This window comes from Rissa tridactyla, chromosome Z (genome assembly GCF_028500815.1).
Source record: "Rissa tridactyla isolate bRisTri1 chromosome Z, bRisTri1.patW.cur.20221130, whole genome shotgun sequence".
Lineage (NCBI taxonomy): Eukaryota > Metazoa > Chordata > Aves > Charadriiformes > Laridae > Rissa > Rissa tridactyla.
This window is the reverse complement of record NC_071497.1, coordinates 64,217,989-64,235,665: the sequence shown is the minus strand read 5'-3', so window position 1 is coordinate 64,235,665 and position 17,677 is coordinate 64,217,989. Positions and strand designations below refer to the sequence as shown.

At 42.2% G+C, this 17,677-nt stretch overlaps 1 protein-coding gene across 1 annotated transcript in view; it reads left to right on the top strand.

Moving 5' to 3' along the window:
• Positions 1-757: 757 nt before the first annotated feature.
• RGS7BP (regulator of G protein signaling 7 binding protein) overlaps positions 758-17,677 on the top strand; it is a 40,924-nt gene continuing 24,004 nt past the window's right edge. The window contains exons 1-2 of the mRNA XM_054186599.1: positions 758-961; positions 3,680-3,846. Coding sequence (XP_054042574.1) covers positions 797-961; positions 3,680-3,846 — 332 coding nt within the window. The 5' untranslated portion in view covers positions 758-796. The remainder of the gene's footprint in view (positions 962-3,679; positions 3,847-17,677) is intronic.

The window sequence follows — 17,677 nt, the reverse complement described above, 5'->3', positions numbered from 1 at the left end:
CCGCTGAGGCTGCGGCCACCAGACGGCAGGGCGCTGCCCGGCTCCCCCCCGGGGCTCCCACCGGCAGGGCCATTCGACCCGCGGCCACCGGGCGACCAAGCGAGCCAGGTGCCGCGGCTGGCGGGCTCCGGGGCGGCCGGCGAGGCCCGGGGCGGGGGCGGGAGGGCGGCGAGGCCCGGGGGTGCGGCTGCCGCAGGCGCTCCCGCCCTGTGGGGGCGGCGCACTGTTGACGGCGTCAGCCCCGCCGGGCCCCGCCGCCCCCCGCCCCGGCCCCTCCGAGCGGCTGCCGCCGGGCGCCCCGGCGAGACGCGCCGCGGGGGAGCGCGTAGCGGCGCGGTGGGGCGGGCTCGTCCGCGTCCCCGTCCCTGTCCCCGTCCCCCGCCGGCAGCATCGGGCAGGTGTCGGGGGCCGCTGGATGGGAGCTCTTCTCCGCCGGGCACGGCCGAGCTCGCCCCCGCCCTTCGCCGGCTGCGGGAAGGAGGACGGCGGAGCATGCCACCGGCGGGGCGGTTCCGCGGGGACTGACATGCTGCTGAAGGAGGGAAGGCGCCAGCCCCTCCGCCTCTCCCCGCCGTAGCGGAGGCGATGCTGCAGGGCGCTCGCCGGGCTCTCCCGCCGGCGCCAGGGTACCGCCCGCAGCTGCCGTGAGCGGCGCCCGTTCCCCGCCGGGCCGAGGCCGAGCAGCGGCCGGGGGCCCGCACCCCCTCCCCGGGGCGGCGGCGGCGGCGGGAGAAGGCGCTGCCCGCGGCCGCGGGGCCCCGCGCAGCGGGCGGCTCCGCGCGGCGGATGCGCGTGCATGAGCGCGGCACCGAGCGGGCGCAGGAAGCGCCCCCGCGCCCCCGCCGCCGCCTCCATCTTCCCGGGCAGCAAGACCTCGCCCCGCCGCCGCGACGGTGAACGGCGGGGCAGCGGCTGCGAGGGCGCCCACCAGACCCAGCGAGCCCTGGATGACTGCAAGATGGTGGGTACCGCCCGTGGGCTTCGCCCGGATTTCCACCCCCTGCCCCCCCCCACCCTTTTTTAGTCCCGGTGCCCCGCGTCGCCGGCGGCGGCTTGTCGCTCCCCATCAAGTGCAGTCGCGCTGGTTGTAAAACTGCGGGTCCTCGGCGGGCGTGCTGCCCCGTGACCCAAGCGGTGGCGGTTCAAAGGCGGGAGAGGGGAGGGAAAAGGGGACCCGGGACGGGACGGTGCTGCGGGAGCAGCAGCGCTCGCCCCACCGCCCCCGGCCAAGCCGCTGGAGTTGCTTTTTTGCGAGGTCCGGCCAGATCTGTCCCCAGAGTTGCACTCGCTGAAGCCTAAATAGGCGAAGAGTAGCCCCCTCTGCATCCCCGCACTTTCTGCGTGCTGCCGTGTGCAGCAACCACGCTCCTGCCCTAAAATCCTTCTAAAACGGAACTCGGAATTTGAGGCCTTGCGATTCATACGTGGTACCTGTTTCCAGCCTCCACAGAGTTAAGCTGGCTGCAATTGTGAAACCTCAGATCAAGGACTTGCATCCATGTTACTTTTGGACTGTCACATCGTGGTGTGACATTTTTCTCCATTCATGTTCAAAGTGCTTGGATCCTGACACTTTTCCTCCAAACGAGTGCTATATGCTGCATATCTGGCTCCTTGAGCTACAGTCAGCTGGACTCCGGGCCCTAGAATTGGTCCTCTTAGCCAATGACAGAAATAGAAAGCAAATGAAGTTGCTGCTGCTTTTCTTGAAAAATCTGGATCTTGCTAAAGCTCGGTCCTATAGCACTGGAAATGTACCTGCTACTTCTGTTCTGCTTGGATTCTGGCAATTTTGTTTCCTCTAATACTGCAAATTGTGCTGGCAGATATCCACTCTGATACTTCAAAATTGGGAGAAACTCCCAGTGCACTGAGGAGCAAAAGCTGCCAAAGTAGCTCTATAAATATACCCAACAAGTGGATCCCACTGGGTCCTGCCTTTTTTTCTCATTCCCAACAGCATAATGTGGCTAGTTAAACAGAAGTGCTAGCTTTGTCGAATTTCACTGATGAGGAATAAAATATGATTTACAGATGGGTTGTCGAGATGCCGAAAGATTCAGGAGATAAAACCCATGGGTTTTTTTCTTGTTCTGTGTCTCGATGCTGCAACATCAGTGTGGTTTTGTTTTCCTTGGTGATATTGAGGTGGCTGAATGTGTCCTCTGTTTAGACAGGGGATGTCAGGTGAGTGCTGGCAAATGTGTCTGGCGCAGCCAGTTACCCCTTGCAGGATGAAACACTTTTCTCTTTTTCTTCATGTGGCGTACTTACGCTATGACACAACATAGTACAATTGTTTTTTCTCTCCATTGCTTTCATGCCTTGTCTTAAGCTACAGAATGAGAGAGTTGAAGGCAGGTTTGGCAAATATTGTGCCTGGGTCTTTGTTTGGCGTGTGCTTTTGGTTTTGTTTGGGCTTTGGGGGTGGGAAGGTGCAGATGTACTGGAATGCGCTGGGATTGTTCTGCTGTTCCAGAAGCAGAGAAACCTATTTGCTACTCTTACAATGAAATTTAAGAAGGCACGGCCAAAAAACAGGTCCTAATACTAGTTCTCAGTTATACAGAGTAATTACAGTGAGATGCATGAAGAGGCAAATGTAATACTGCAGGAGAAGCGAATCACTTATTTTCTGAGTATGAGGATGTGAGGGCTTGACTTCAAAATTTGGTAGATCTGATAGAATCCAGGTTTTCAGCATGCTTGTGTGTTGGGATACGTTGAACTCCTGGTCGTAATGATGGCTGCAGAATTATGAGCAGTTACTCTTGTCTGGTTTTATGTAGTTTGGAAGTTGAGGTCAAATTAGCAAAACACAGATAAATAAATATTCTGTTCTATTGCTCCCTGCCTTCCACCCCCACCACGATGTGGAGCAAATGGTCTGATGTGCTTTCTTTCAGAAGGCAGAAAATGCTTCATTTCCCTAAAATGTAATCCCACGTACATGATCGTGGAACTAAACTATAATGGGCTTTCCATCACTGTAAAAGTTAGCCGTTTATCCACTAGCATCCATGTGTATCTGTTGGATACTGGATTTCTGTAAAGGTTGAAGTGTTTATTTACTTTGTCTGTTTTCCACATGCACAAACACATTAGAAAAAGTGCTTTCTGGAATCGTAAGTTGAAAGTGCCTATCTGGTACATCTTCTCAGCCAATAACTTCAGATCAATTTTAAGTCTGAAATCTGGGTTAGAGGTCAGTGACAGAAGAGAAATCATTAGAATACAAATTAGCAGAATCGCCAGTATACAAGCAAATGCTACATTCCGATCTCTAAATGTGCTGTTAATCAGGAAGCAGGAGGAACGAAGGCAATCATTTCTGGAGATATTTTTGTCTTTTATGATAGCAAAAAATAACCTCACACTACTAGTAAAACAGCTGGTTTTTTTGTCTGCTTAATATTTAAGACTAATAACTCAAACACTTTCAGAGATTAAAAGCAGAAACACTACTTTCCTGCAAATGAACATTTATAGCTCACGGAAGAGGCAGCTGCCACGGATGCCCTAGTCATTTATTACTAAATCTCGGGCACTTGATCCCATTTCCCATGATAATGGGAGCAGCAGGAACAAGCCCTAGATTGGTCACATGTTTTAAAAACTCAAGTTGTTTTTATCAGTGTAGGTAAACGTCTCATGTAAGTAAATCCTCTTTGTTTTTCAGCTTGTCCAGGAGTTCAATACCCAGGTGGCTCTGTATCGGGAGCTGGTCATTTCCATTGGGGATGTCTCGGTCACCTGCCCATCTCTGCACGCGGAAATGCACAAAACTCGAACTCGGGGATGTGAGATGGCCTATCAGGCTCATCAAAAACTAGCAGCTATTTCTGGGTAGGAGTCTACTTATGTTTCATTAAAGCTGTACTCATATGCACATCTTTGCTAAATACTACCTTACGGAAACTTTCAACAAAAGCATTAATTCATGTGTCAGTTTTAGGCATGGAGATGTATGACCACAAATTGTACAGAATGCTCATATCCTTATGATAGTACAATTTGGTGTAAAATCCTGAAGGTGGTATCCTGCTGATTTCACTGGATGCTTTTATGTAAGATGAACAGGATTTCACTCCGTGTCACTAGACTACTTAAAAAGATCAACAGAGAAGCCTTGCCTTCCAAGGGTGAAATAGCAGTGGCTTTCTGCCCAGTCTTTTATTGGGTGTACCTAATTGAACAGTTAGAGACAACTAGCTCAGCTCAACTAAAGACTAAACAAAATTAGATGAAAGAATAAATAGGTGAAAATTATATAGGGCGGGAGAATACATACAGTATTGTGAAAACTTGTGCTTACATTTTACATGTTTTTAAATCCTTATTTGTGTTGAAGCAAGGACTGAAGCTTTGCCAGCATATAATGTTTTCATTTATTCTTTGATATTACATTATATACGTTCCTTTCCATGGCGACAGAATGCATCATCACATACTTGAGACTATGCCTCGTTACAAGATAAATCGGCATAAGTTGCTGTGTCTTACGAAATGGGAATTCATGCTGCTTACGCGAAGTCTCATTATTTGTGAGTTCTTCGCAGTATGGTGAATGGGGCATTTGTATTAATTAACACACGTACTTCCTGAGTCGTGTCTCTCTGACTACACTTTGTTAGAACTTTCTGCACTTGCCTTACCTGCCATAAACCATCATGTACTGCTGGAAAAAAACTTTCTTTTTTTGCAGTTCCGCCTAATCCCCGCTGAAATTCTTTCATCACTTTAATCTGTATGAGAAATCTGTCATGGGTTTAGTGCATAAGGGAAGAGCACATTAATAGAAGAAAACGCTGGTTGGTCACTTGAGTAGAACTGTCGACGTTTTCAGATGTGATGTTGTGCAAAGACTCCTAAGTTTATATTGTGACCTCTGATTTGTTCCTCAAACAAGATACATGCTTATAAGTTGTTAAAATCTGTGAGAATTTTTAAAGTAACAACTGGCCAACAAAAACATACAGTTCTTTTTAACCACTGCACTGAAAATGTGGAAGCAAACAGTAATGAAATTGATCATGTGCACTTTCAGACTGAAAAGAGAGAATAATACAAACCAAAAAAGTACATCTGAATAGCAGAACCTAACTTGGATTTTATAATCCTTTTTTTTTTGCCCTATAAAGAAAACAATCGATATATGCACATTTAGAAGTATGGAGTGTTTTTAATTAATCATTTCACAGTTGGGAGTCTGTCATATACACAAAGATGTCCTGAAGGTTGTGCAGTTGCTGCGAGATTGACATTTAGCTAATCTAGAACTGTTTTAAATAACTGTGATAATAGTGTGATATTCATAACAACTGCTAGGTGTTAGAAACCCTCTGGAAATTACTTGTTTGGTTTGACAGACATTTTACGAGATGTGCTTCACATCCCCAGATCCCCTCCTACAGCTGAGGAAAGCCATGTGAGCCAGCTTAACTTGTTTGGTGTATCTGTGAGGAAAGATGGGAGATGAAGGTGCAGAAACGATTCAGAGTAGAAAAGAAGTAGAAGGAGCGGAGTAACAAATAGTCGTGGAGGTTCAGTTTTCAATTCAGCAGGAAGAGTGATGTAGCGCATATGGCGTAGGGTCTGGAATGGGAACCGAATCTGGTAGGAAGAAAAAGTATCAGGAAGAAAAAAACTTAGGGAAAGGAATGTATTAAATCATCCTCATTATTAAATAGTCAGGAGGGTAGTGTATTGCTCAGAAACCCCTGGTAGTCAGCAGATGGGACAAAGGCTTATTTAGTTTACTGCTTTAGTTCAAAATGCACAGCACTGCACTGGGTGAAATTCTGGGATACACAACCAATTCTGTTTTCCAAAGCTTGTTAAAGAAAGCCTATTGCTTTCCCACCCAGAGAGAATAACAGCAATTAGCTAATTATGTTACCAGACTGTAAAATTTCATTACATATCAGTACTCTATTAGTTAAGGTCATCAGTAATGTTCAGTGAGTCTCTAAGTGACCTGAGCTGTTGCAGGGCATTCTTTCTTTCAAGAAGTTGTCATCGCTGTCTAGTACAACATTAAGTTCATTAATTTTGCTTGTGCTGATGTCTTCCTTGGAAAATTAGCGGACAGCTTCATTTTATGCTTCCTGTTTGAATACATCAGGATTTGAGACTCTTAAATGCACTCCTGGTTCATGCCGCTGGAAGAGGCACCTGTTTCCCCTCCAAGCTCACCTGTTCTACAGGAGTAGGGAAGGTAACAAAGAGGAAAGCTGCAAAGACTTGGAAGGAAAGAAACAAGAACAGAGCCACTAATGCTGAGAAAAGCAGCGCTGGAAGAAAATTTGGGAATTATGGGAAGGGAAAGAAATGCTGAGGTGGAGATAGTGCATAGGGAACTGAACAGGATAGAAGTCATTAGGAGGAAAAAGCTTTGGTCACGGGCATATCAGTTCTGGAATATTAGATAGACATCAGAGTAGGACAGTGGTCTAGTATGAACGAGAAGAGAAGACTGCTGGTGTAGCTGTAGAAAAAGTGTACACTGATATGCCAACAAAAAGGAGGTTCAGCTATGGAAATGGAGGAAGTGAAAGCCACACTTGTATTTTAAAAACTGAGAGGAAGAAAAACAAAGGAGATGATGACAAAGATAAGGAAGTAGCAAAGGAAACATAAAACCTTACGAAGTCTGCACTGGATTAGACCATGTCACCCCATCTAGCTCAAATCTGACAGCTTCCAATAGCAGAGAGTTCACAAAAAAGCATATAAAAAACAGACTGTGTATAGAACGATGCCTTCCCTCCTATACTTGCCACTACCCAGCAATCAGTAGTTTAGGGGGTGCCTGAGCCAAAAGCTGCATCTGAACAATTTGTATCTGACAAATATGAGTTCTCACAGAAGATTGCATGATTTGTCTAAATAGGAAGGTCTTTCACTTAGAAAATTCTGAGGATGAATAATGACTGTGATGTGTTTAAAAATGTTACAAAATGATTTACAAAAAGAAAAGATTGCTGAGAAAGGAAACTTCAATCTCCAACTTAATAGGGCCTCATAGCTATTACATCCTCTTCTTAACTTGCTCTGTTATGTATTTTTCTGTAGCAAGAGGTGAAAGTTTATCAAAGAGCAGATGCGTGCCTCAGTTTACCAACACTATCATGGCTTTCAGGGAATAAAGATTATAAATAAAAATAATTGAAATTGAAATATCCTAGTTGATGATCTTTTAGGAATGGAAGTCAAAGTAAACTCTTCTTTCAGTGTTGGTTTTCTCAGGACTTCAGGTCAATTCCTACTCACCACATTTGTACTAAAAATTCTTAGTGATTTCTAATGAACTGTCTTCTGAATAAAGGGAGTAAGGTTTGGTCTGTTAATTATACTTTTTGCTGTAGTAGTTTATCAGAAATTAAATATCTCAAATTAATTACGTTGCATCCTTGCATTTTCAGATGTTGCGTTCAAAACTGGAGAAAGTAAAGCAGCAAGAAAATGAGTTAGGATTTTTTTTTTTCCAAAAGAAGAGAGAGGAGAAATACTTGCAACAATAGCGAGATGGGGGAAAAAATGTGCAAATCTCTGTTTTGGAAGGGGGTCTGCTCTGTGGGATGGTAAAGGCTGATATTTTAGAAGTCATCAAACAGAGCCAGCTTTATAGGTGAAGTACACTAAGTCTGGGATATAAATGGAAAGATAACTCAGAACTGTATTTTAAGATACAGGCCTGCACAGCTGTGTACACACTTTTGTAAATGTCCCTTTCATATTCCCAAGCACTTGATATGCTTACATAATGCCAGTACTTCTGTGTGCGCCTGGCACACTGAAACCAGAACTGGCAGTATCTGTGACAGCCTGATATATATGTTGACGGTGGCTTTTTTTTTTTTTTTTTTGCATGAAATGAAACTGTGTGAGGAGCTTAGGGGTGCATGGCAATGTACATCTGTGTGAACGTAGCTTTGAAAATGGTTGTCCTCTGTTGTTCAGCCTGGTGTTGCAAAGTCGGGAATCTAAGGAGGAATAAACCCCTACACCAGTACAGGCTGGGGGCCAACCACCTGGAAAGCAGCTTTGTGGAAAAGGACCTGGGGTGTTCTGGTGAACACCAAGTCAAACATGAGGCGGCACTGTGCCCTTGTGGCAAAGAGCACCAACAGCCTCCTATGCTACATTAGGAAGTGTTGCCAGCAGGTTGAGGGAGTTGATCCTTCCCTTCTGTTCAGTGCTGTTGAGGCCATCTCTGGAGTGTCTCCATATCTAGAGTCCAGTTCCGGGCTCCCTAGTAGAAAAGAGAAAGGGACGTACTGCAGCACGTCTAGTCAATGGCCATGAAGATGATTAAGGGCATGCAACATCTGACATACAAGGAGAGGCTGACAGACTTGGGATGGTTTAGCTTGGAGAAGGCTTGGAAGGGGATCTTATCAATGTGCAAAAAAAATACCAGATGGGATAGTGTAAAGAAGACACAGACAGCCTCTTCTCAGTGGTATCCAGTGACAGGACAGCAGGCACAAATTGAAATACGGAAAATCTGATTTAAACATTTTTGAAACTCGTTTTTTGCTGCTATGTTGGCAAAATATTGGAACAGGTGCCCCGAGAGGTTGTGGATTCTCCATCCTTCGCTATGTTCAGAACTCAACTGGATATGGTCCTTAGTAACCTGCTTTAGCTGATACTGCTTGGAGGACGAGGGTTGGAGTAGATTAGTTCTAGATGACCCTTCCGGCATGTGTTAAACGTCATTGTAAATTTCTCATTGGGAGGATTACAAAATAAAGTTTCCTTATTTCATATTGAGGTGCATCTTGTAAAACAGTTGTTAAAGTAACTTACCCTGAATTCAAGAGAAGTTAAGGAAGTAGACCTAAAAATCAAATCCTGATGGTATTCCCATCTTTATTGCAGTGCACAAAAATGTTACCATAGTATTGCTTTAAGTATGTAGTTTTACATAATTTCTACTTTTGTTTTCCTTTGCAATCCACGGTAGATTTCTGGTGTTTTCAATATGGAATAGAGGGTAATTTCTCAGACCTAATTAATATTAGATCAGTTCCTAAGGTTGTGTTAAAACATTCTATTGACGTCCAATTGTAGCCAAAATTTTATTAGATTGTCTGAATTTTCCCCAAATTATGACACTTTAAAATTATTATCTGCTTTCTAAAGCACACAAGCAAACAAAAAAGACTGCTCCAAAATATTTTACAAATTAAGAGAAAAGGAGACTTCAGGCTTATAACTTAATGGGAGCTGCATTACGACAGACGTAACAGAAGCTATTTTAACTGTTTAACTTCAGATGCTAAATAAAGCACTGCTGGCAGGCAGTATAGCAGAGCAGAAACAAAACACAGCAACACTTAGGTCAACAGGGAAGAATTTTTATAATTGTGAATCAAAAACAAGGCAATGCCAGCAGACAGAGCAAGAAGCTAGAGCTCTGCCCAAGCTAGATACCAATCCAGCAGCATGTATGGAGGTCTCTGCCCTCCCTACATGTCTTTCCAGTCCCTGCCATTGGACTCCTCTAAATGTATATGTCAGAAGTGGGCAGAGGGATGTTAATGTTGATCCCTGGAGTTCTGAATCCCAGGCACTGCCCCTGTGTCCTGCCTCAGTTACAGTTGGCTTTGTTTCAACAGCCAGGTGAAAGTTAAGAATAAGGTAAGCGCTTCACAGAGGTCACACCATGACAACCAGAATGTAGCCTGATGAGAGTATAATTAAATATTATAAGTAATGTGGTGACATGTAAGAAAACAAAGAAAGTAGTCAATATTCACTGCAAGAATCAGTACTGTTACATATGTAATACGAACAGCGTAATGATCCCTGAATTCATATGGGGTTTTTTTTTGCTAAAATATTGCAGATATTTAAAACAGTAGGAACTTAAAAATCTGACCTTCAAAATCCTGTTAAGTAAGTACAAAATGTTGAGATACTCCATTTCTGAAAACTGTTGGAAATAAAACTTTCCATTTGCACTCACAGGCGTATACTAAAATCATCTCAGTAAGTTGTTCCAATCTGACAGGCCAGATCCCGCAACTCTTACAGTCATTAAATATTATCTCAGTCAGTCCTGATGACTTAACTGGGACTGTCCAAAATGAGGGAAAGCCAGGGAGATCTTTGTCTCCCTCCGAAGTATAACTTTCAGGATCTGGAGCAAGTTCATTACTGAGCATTCTTATCATATAAAGTCTCATTTTCCCTGAATCTTTACATTCAGCTTCTGTAAACATTTACTGTAACTTTCTTAAATGCTTACAACTTTCTTGTGATTTTGAGCATATCGTATTCTAGGGGCAAATTCTGACTTGTGTTTGTTAGACTTTGTTTGGAATATCTTCACTGATTTCTCAGTCATGAAGTGACTCCAGATTTAGTATTGTGTATCAGAGACTGCACCTGTTCCAGTGACTCCAATGGGAGTTGGTCTCCATGGGAATGTTTTGGGAAGTAACTCAAGTACTCAAGTATGGACATTTTGTGAACATACTCTGTATAGATAAACTAATAAGTATGCCGTAGCTTACTCCTTTCTCAAGAGGATAAGATGCACATGTATTGTTCTCACTAGATTCCGTTGCAAGAATTTCTCTAATTACACAAGCCACGTGCATCTAAAAGGTTGCAAAGGGACACCGGAAATCTAAGACCATTTTCTATGGAACTGAGTTAAGGTGGGTTCTGTTGTTGAGCTTAAAGTCTGTTTACTCAATTTGAGTTGCAAGTTGAAAAAGAAGTCATTTAAGTCAGATACCTCAAGTCCTAATAGGTCGATTCAGAAGGTAAATAATGAAGGAGAAAACAAGGTTACTTCCTAAAGCTAGAGTTCTCAAAATAGCTAACCTCGACAGACTCACTTTTCCTTTGTACCTTTGTCTTTGGAACTGTGCTCTAATAGGCAGTTGGGACTTGAAGATACAAGGTATTAATATCTCCCTTTATACATCTGTCTTTCATGACTGGAGGGTGGATTTAGTAAAGGGCAAACATACCTAAAAGTGAATTTAGCATTTACTTCTCCATGTCCAAAACAGCAATTCTGAAAAGCCTGAAAGTTCTACTGCTGCAGTGACACAGTGTAACTTAGTTTTGACAAAGAGGAAAAGATTACCACCTTGCTTAATGGTAAACCTAATCATCAGGCAGAAGTGAGGCATTCTTGCTTGTCCAAGATCTGACGGGCTTGATCCCGTAGGTGCTATCAGAGGATCCTTGGAGCCCAACACGCACTTACAATTTTGGACTCCTCACAAAATGTGTTGGCACCTGCCACTTTCTTTTAAACCAAAGCAGTAGGTACGTCAACTTAGTTTCTAGACCACTTGCACCTAACTCCCAGAAAAATGCCCTGAATATAGTCAGGGGAAAGTGGGAGCTAGAAGTAGGATGGACATCATCGATGTCAGTCACTTATTTGGCCCTTTCTTCCATCTCGTCCTCAACCAGCATGGCCACTGCTGAGACACTCAAGGACTGCGTGTGCAGTTGAGCCTGCCACCTGCGTGAAGGGTCCTCTGACAGAGAAGCTGTGTCCCAGCCCAGAGGCTCTGCCCTGTGCTCGGGGATCGCCACGAATAGCCATATCCTCCCTGGCAGGCACAGAGCCACGCAGCTTTTCTTCTGTGACGTGACCTGAAGCTGTGAGGTAACAGCGGGGAAGGAGGACGCATGTTGCCATCTTCTGACCCAGTGGGCAGAGTATTGTGTGCAAGGGAGCAAAATGGCATAGAGGTCTGTGCTGTGCTTGGGTTTCAAGCAGTACCAGTGCAGGATGTACATCGAAGACTCTTAAGCAGGTTCCTTGGTGGTAAGGAGAACCTGTATTCTGGTCCCTGCTCCCATCGTTTTTTCTGTGTTTTAAGCAGATAAAACACATAAAGGCACAGGGGAGCAGAGATTCAGGACTTGCATAAATGCTGAGTATTCTTCATCATTCTGCGTCTTCAGCCTGGTGAGTGAATTCATCTAGACAGTACCCTGGTCTAGGGTAGGAATAGGCTGTAGGTTTAGGTTGGTTTGGCTTCTGTTTTGTCATGCCTTCTGCGTTCAGCGCCCCATTCTGAGCCCCAGATGCCAACCTGGAAGAGAATACCAAAAGGTAAAGTGTTGCTGTATTTTAAGTCCTTCACTGGAATGCTCTTCTCTTTATGCGTGAGCAGCATTCCACTATGGTTAGATTCCAGGGGGTTTGATTCTCTTAAGTCTAACTGGGGAATAATGGAGTATTCCAGCCATAGGTAAGCCTATTTATCTGTAGCAATGGTTGAAATAAGCACTCTGTTTTACGCTCCTATTTTGAGCTTTACAAACCTTTTACATCACAAATTGAAGTGACGGAAAACAACTTATGTAGCCAGAGAAATCTGGGGACTAAATTAGATTGGCAGGGTCCCTTTAGAAATGCTGCAGTGTCAGAGCTGACCTTGTTCAGACAATCCAGTGTTTTTGCAAGCATTCTCTAACTTCATGCCTTTCTCTTGCCCCTTTTTGTCCTTCCTTCAAAATACCTGCTATCACTGTTGGACATAAAAAGCTTTTCAGACTTCTTCTATGAAAGCAATTTTCTTAGGGAGTAATCAGCCAGAGGATCCAGCTGTTAGGTACATCTATGGAAGCAGGAACTGTGAGGATATGGAAAAGCCTACAAAACTTAAGTGTTGACTCATTTTTGGCAATTACCTTTGCTTCGCTCCAAATTTCCTCATAACCTCCCTTGTCATCCCTTTTCTTCAGTTTTTCTTTTTCCAGTCCTTTTCCCCTTCGTATCCCATCTCCAAACAGTAATGAAATTAATATCAAATTTTCTGCTGCCATATTAACTATTTGGAAACTCTTCGGGGCAGAGATCTGATGTACTTACAGCAAGGTCACTGGACTCCACTTACACTTAGATCTGTGGTATTATTGTAATAAACACGTTTAACAAGAAAAATGAATGCTTTGAATATTTATTTTTTTTTATGTTTTGGGAAACATCTTGAAAATCATTCATTCAAACCCTGACTAATGTTTTAGGCAAATTACTTACTAAATAGGTGTACCAGTACTTATTATCTCTTAAAAATGCTGTGTCTATTATTTAATTCTTTTACATCATATTTCAGTCTTCCAAGGGAAGGCATAATATCAAAATATTATATTTTATTACTGCCATACAGTTTCCTAAATAAAGCATGCAAAGATTACATTTTTATCATACTGTTTTCCTGAATTCTTTCTCAAAAAATTGATTTTAAATGTCAATTTGTGGAATTTTAGGCCCTAACACGTAACAGAACATAGCAACTGCTGTATGTATCGTGGCATATCACAAGTGGAATCAGTCAATAAGCTCTTCCTGAGCAATACTAACTTATATCTGTAAATAGTGCTTTAAAAAGGGAATTAGAACTAAATTTTAAAAGGTAATTAAAGACTTACAAGTGCAGCTAATTATGAATCTGACACGCCACGCTAATGACCCTATGCCCACAAAAATTATGGGTACTACAGAAGTCTACATGGGTTCAAAATTAATGTTAGACTAATCCAAAATACGTTTTTCATTTCAGTACTTCTGAGAGAAAATTTCTTTCATGGCAAAATTTTGCAAAAAACCACATTTGTGGAAAAAAAGTATCCTGAAGCTTCGTGCCTGTCTTCACAGATGTGATTAAAAGATGCAGTTGCACTGATCTGTAATGAAGACGGCCAAGAAGGGCGCCTTCGTATCCCATTTAGGCCCGTTGCTTTGAGATCCGTCTCACCAGCATATTTCAGTAATTTTCTTCTCTAGATTCCTACTGAAACACAGCTGAGGCCTGAGCTGAGAGTTTAGTCATGAGTTCTAAGTGCTTCTTTCCTGATCGTTTTCTTAAATACTGTTTGATTAAGAAATCCCACATGGCTGCAATTTTTAGTGTTCGACACTCTGCTTCTCTTCGTTCTGTATAGCTTTGGTTATATTGTTTTCAGAAAATTACTTCTGATTCTCACTGAAGTTCTTATAAATCTATTCTAGCAATATGTTCATATATCTTAAGAGAAATGAGAACATGAGATAATGAAGTTGAGCATTAGAAAAAGACTTCAACATGGGCTCTTATAATTCCACATATACTGCATTTTTGCTTCTGATTTCCTAACTTTTTTTTTTAATTGAGATTTTCTTGTTAACAGGAATATTTTTACTAATTCTCAGAAGTTCCAATGTTCTGAAACACTTTTCTCTAATTAGAAAAAACAATTTTGATTTTGTGCCCTTGACTGAAATCAGCCAGTGCAGTTGCTAAGTTAATTGGACAGGACCATACAATTAAGGGCGTGTCCTTCTCATGACTCATGTCCTGTCATGTCTCTTTCAAGCTCTAGACTTCCTACAGAATCATGTAAGAGAAGACTTTCATACCTATTGTGAATTTTGGTGCATGGAGGTTTGATCTAGGAAGATGTCGAGTACCAAACTATAAAGGATAGCTGCTCTCAGCAGCATTGTCAGTAACTTGCAAGATCAGTCTCCAGCCAGGGGAGATCTCAGATCTGTCAGGTTTACAAAGGAAAAATTCCAGCCAAATCTGAATTTACTCTAAGGTGTGTAAAATCTGTTACAGTTTTTCTGATTGCTTTATACTTCTGGTTCGTAACAAATAAATATTTGAAGCCATTATCTGGGCATTAAGGTCTCATCTGAACAAAGCGTTAAATTAAGCATTCTTGAATCAGGCGTCCTTCCAGTATTATCAATTAAATGAAGTTTAAATGTTTTAAAATTAAACATATACTGAAGTGCTGGCTATTATTGAATACTATTTCCTCTTTGCTGGATATATTTGCAGATCTACATAATTTTTAACTGTGAGAGAAATAATACAGTTATTTATATATTAATTATTCACTGTAGTTCTTGCTTTTCTCTCTTAAATTCCATTTTTTACCTTGCTATTCTTGTCTTTCATATGAATACTTTCTGCATGAACATCTCCTGTCAGTATAGGAATTTGGCATAGGGATTCAAATACTGTCATATTGTATTAAATTATGTGATTGAAGTTCTTGAAGAAACTGATTTCCCATTGCAGAAGGAAACAAGTTTGTGTTTATTGGGTGAACAAAGAAAAGCTGACCTTTTATCTCTCTGTCTATCATGGCAAGACATATCATTGCATACGCACGGTTAGTAACCTTGTCGGCATGTCAAATGGTGAAGTGGCAAAATATGTAAAAGTGCCGTGTTTATACAGCAGCCTCTAATGATTTCCGTAAGTTCTGGAGCTGTTACTGTGATGAAGCAGATCTGCCCACCCATATGCATTTACACCCTCTTTCAAAAAGCCCCAACACCAACAAAACAGAGATTGGTACTTTGGGATAGTACGACAACTGCTACCATAGCCCTGTGCGTAGGCTGAGCGAGCAATATGAGGCTGTGTGCTGAGGAAGCACTCCCTTCTTGCAGGCTGAACAACACCAGAAGCCCTAAAGTCGTGGGCATTCCAAAGCCTGGGCATTTAATTTAGCTGCAGACCTACCCAAAGTAGTGTGCAGCTCTGCTATTACATCATTCAGGACCTGGAAATGAGTAGTGTGTCTGTGCAGCTGCTAATACAGGGTACTGGGTGACCAGGGAAGACTCTGTGGAGGCATCCTTCTTCCCAAGCAGAAATAGGCATTTCAAAGAGGAAAAAAAAACCCCACCAGTTCACAAAGTCAAGTGGAGATTAGAGCAGGATTCAAAAATCCAAAGTGAAAAAACCGCAAAGTTCTTTATGCTAAAATACTGCTTCCTGAACACATTTTATCAACAGATGGTTTTGAACATTTCTTTTTCCATATACAAATTTAAACATTTCAAGAAGCTAATCTTTCTTTTTTCTCTCTTTTTTTTTTTTTTTGACACGTTCAAGTTTTCTCACAGTCTCTCAGCTGTGATTTTTAACTTAACTATTCATACAGATTTGATCTGTGAAATATCTGCTAGGGCTGTGCAAGATACTTCTACTGACACTATACCACAATTTCGTTTTCACTTGTAATACTTTTATGTGGAGGTATTTGGGTATTTGTTTTTGAAAAAATACTCCAGAGCATAAGAATCAGCTATTGAAAGCATTCCTAGAAGCATTTGGTACATCCAGAATCCCAAATACTACCTTATTCTGAGCAACCTAGTAACAATCTGCTTGGTGAACTGTTTTCCTTCCAGTTTAGAATTGTAGCAGTCACATTGTTTGACTAAAATAAAATTAATAAAAAAGGATTATGAGAATATATGGATCTTTTCAGTAATTTTTAATGCAATACAGCTCTTGTCCAAATCCCAGTGAAGTTTACAGAACATTTTCCCTTTAGTTTCAATAGTCCTTAGGCAACAGTGTTTTGTCATATTTTTGAGGAAATGCAAATACGTTGTTCCTTAGTGCTTCTCATTTTATCATCTCATCATGTCTGCTCTGTTTTTCTCATTTTGAAATACGGAAAAACAGAAATTTAAGTTACAAATAGATAACAGGTGTCCAGATCACACAAGCACTTTATGGAATGCCCTTTGGAAAAATTTTATATTGAAATTTATATTCAAAGTAGGTACGACAGACAGAAAAAAATGGAAAAGAAAAGTGTCATAAATCAAAGCAGTCATCTGGTTTGGTGTCCTGTGGATGGTCAACAGCAGATGGCATCACTTGCCTGCAGCAGAGTTCCTTCTAAATCCCATATGTTAGTAGTTTGTTGTGACCTAGATCCTACAGCACCAAATACCCGAAGCATTTCATTAATTTTCAAGCCTTTCTGGGAAGTCTGAACCTATTTGTCCACACAGATCAGAACAAATATCATAGATCATCCCCCATGGGGTACTTGTTTTGATAGTTTTCATTCTTTTTCCAACTGTTAACAGAAGGAACTACATGGGAGTGTAGGTATGTATTCTAACCATTTAAGCTTTGGAGACTTGTCAAAGATAAGAGTTTATTAATCATTTATTAATGAATATTAAGTGATTAAGGGACATTTTAAGGAATTCAGAAGCTTAACTAAAATCAAAGGGGAAATCCATATGCAGTCAAGTTCTAAGAGGCAACATGGAGGTATACTGGGCTTGTGCCTGTTGGCTGGCACAGACCTGTCCCTGCTCTCGCTGCTGGTTTATCAGAGAAATTCGTTTGAGAACAACTTGCATATGCTGACGAGACAGGGTGCTGAATAGGAATTTCGTTGGGAAACTTAAAAGTTGTTGCATATACAACTAAGACTGCCTCCTTCTTGGTTGGCACAGATCTTTTCTGGAAGGTCTGTGTTATGGTTTGGGCTTGTCTGTTGTTTAGTAGTGGTGTCTATCATATAATTTGAGGCTGTGAGATTTTTTGTCCAGCTGAGGCTAGAGCTAAACAAGGCTGACTTGAGAGCTCACCCAAAGATTTCTTTTGTCTAACCTGACACCACCTCTCTCAACAGGGAGCCTGACAATGTGCAGAGAGAGAGATGTTCAGCTCATCTTTGGCTAGTGCAGAGGTCTTACGGATTTCCCTAAAGTAAAGGCAAGGGACAGCCAGCTGAAGGCAAGAACTACTGAAAGGAGGCTCAGTGTTAATTTCTACAAAGGTTTGGTGGTGAAGCCCTGCATTCATGTTTTTTTTTAAATCTTAGCAGCAACTCAAAAGCATGATTAAATACACACGTGCAATTTCAGTTTGAATTCTGA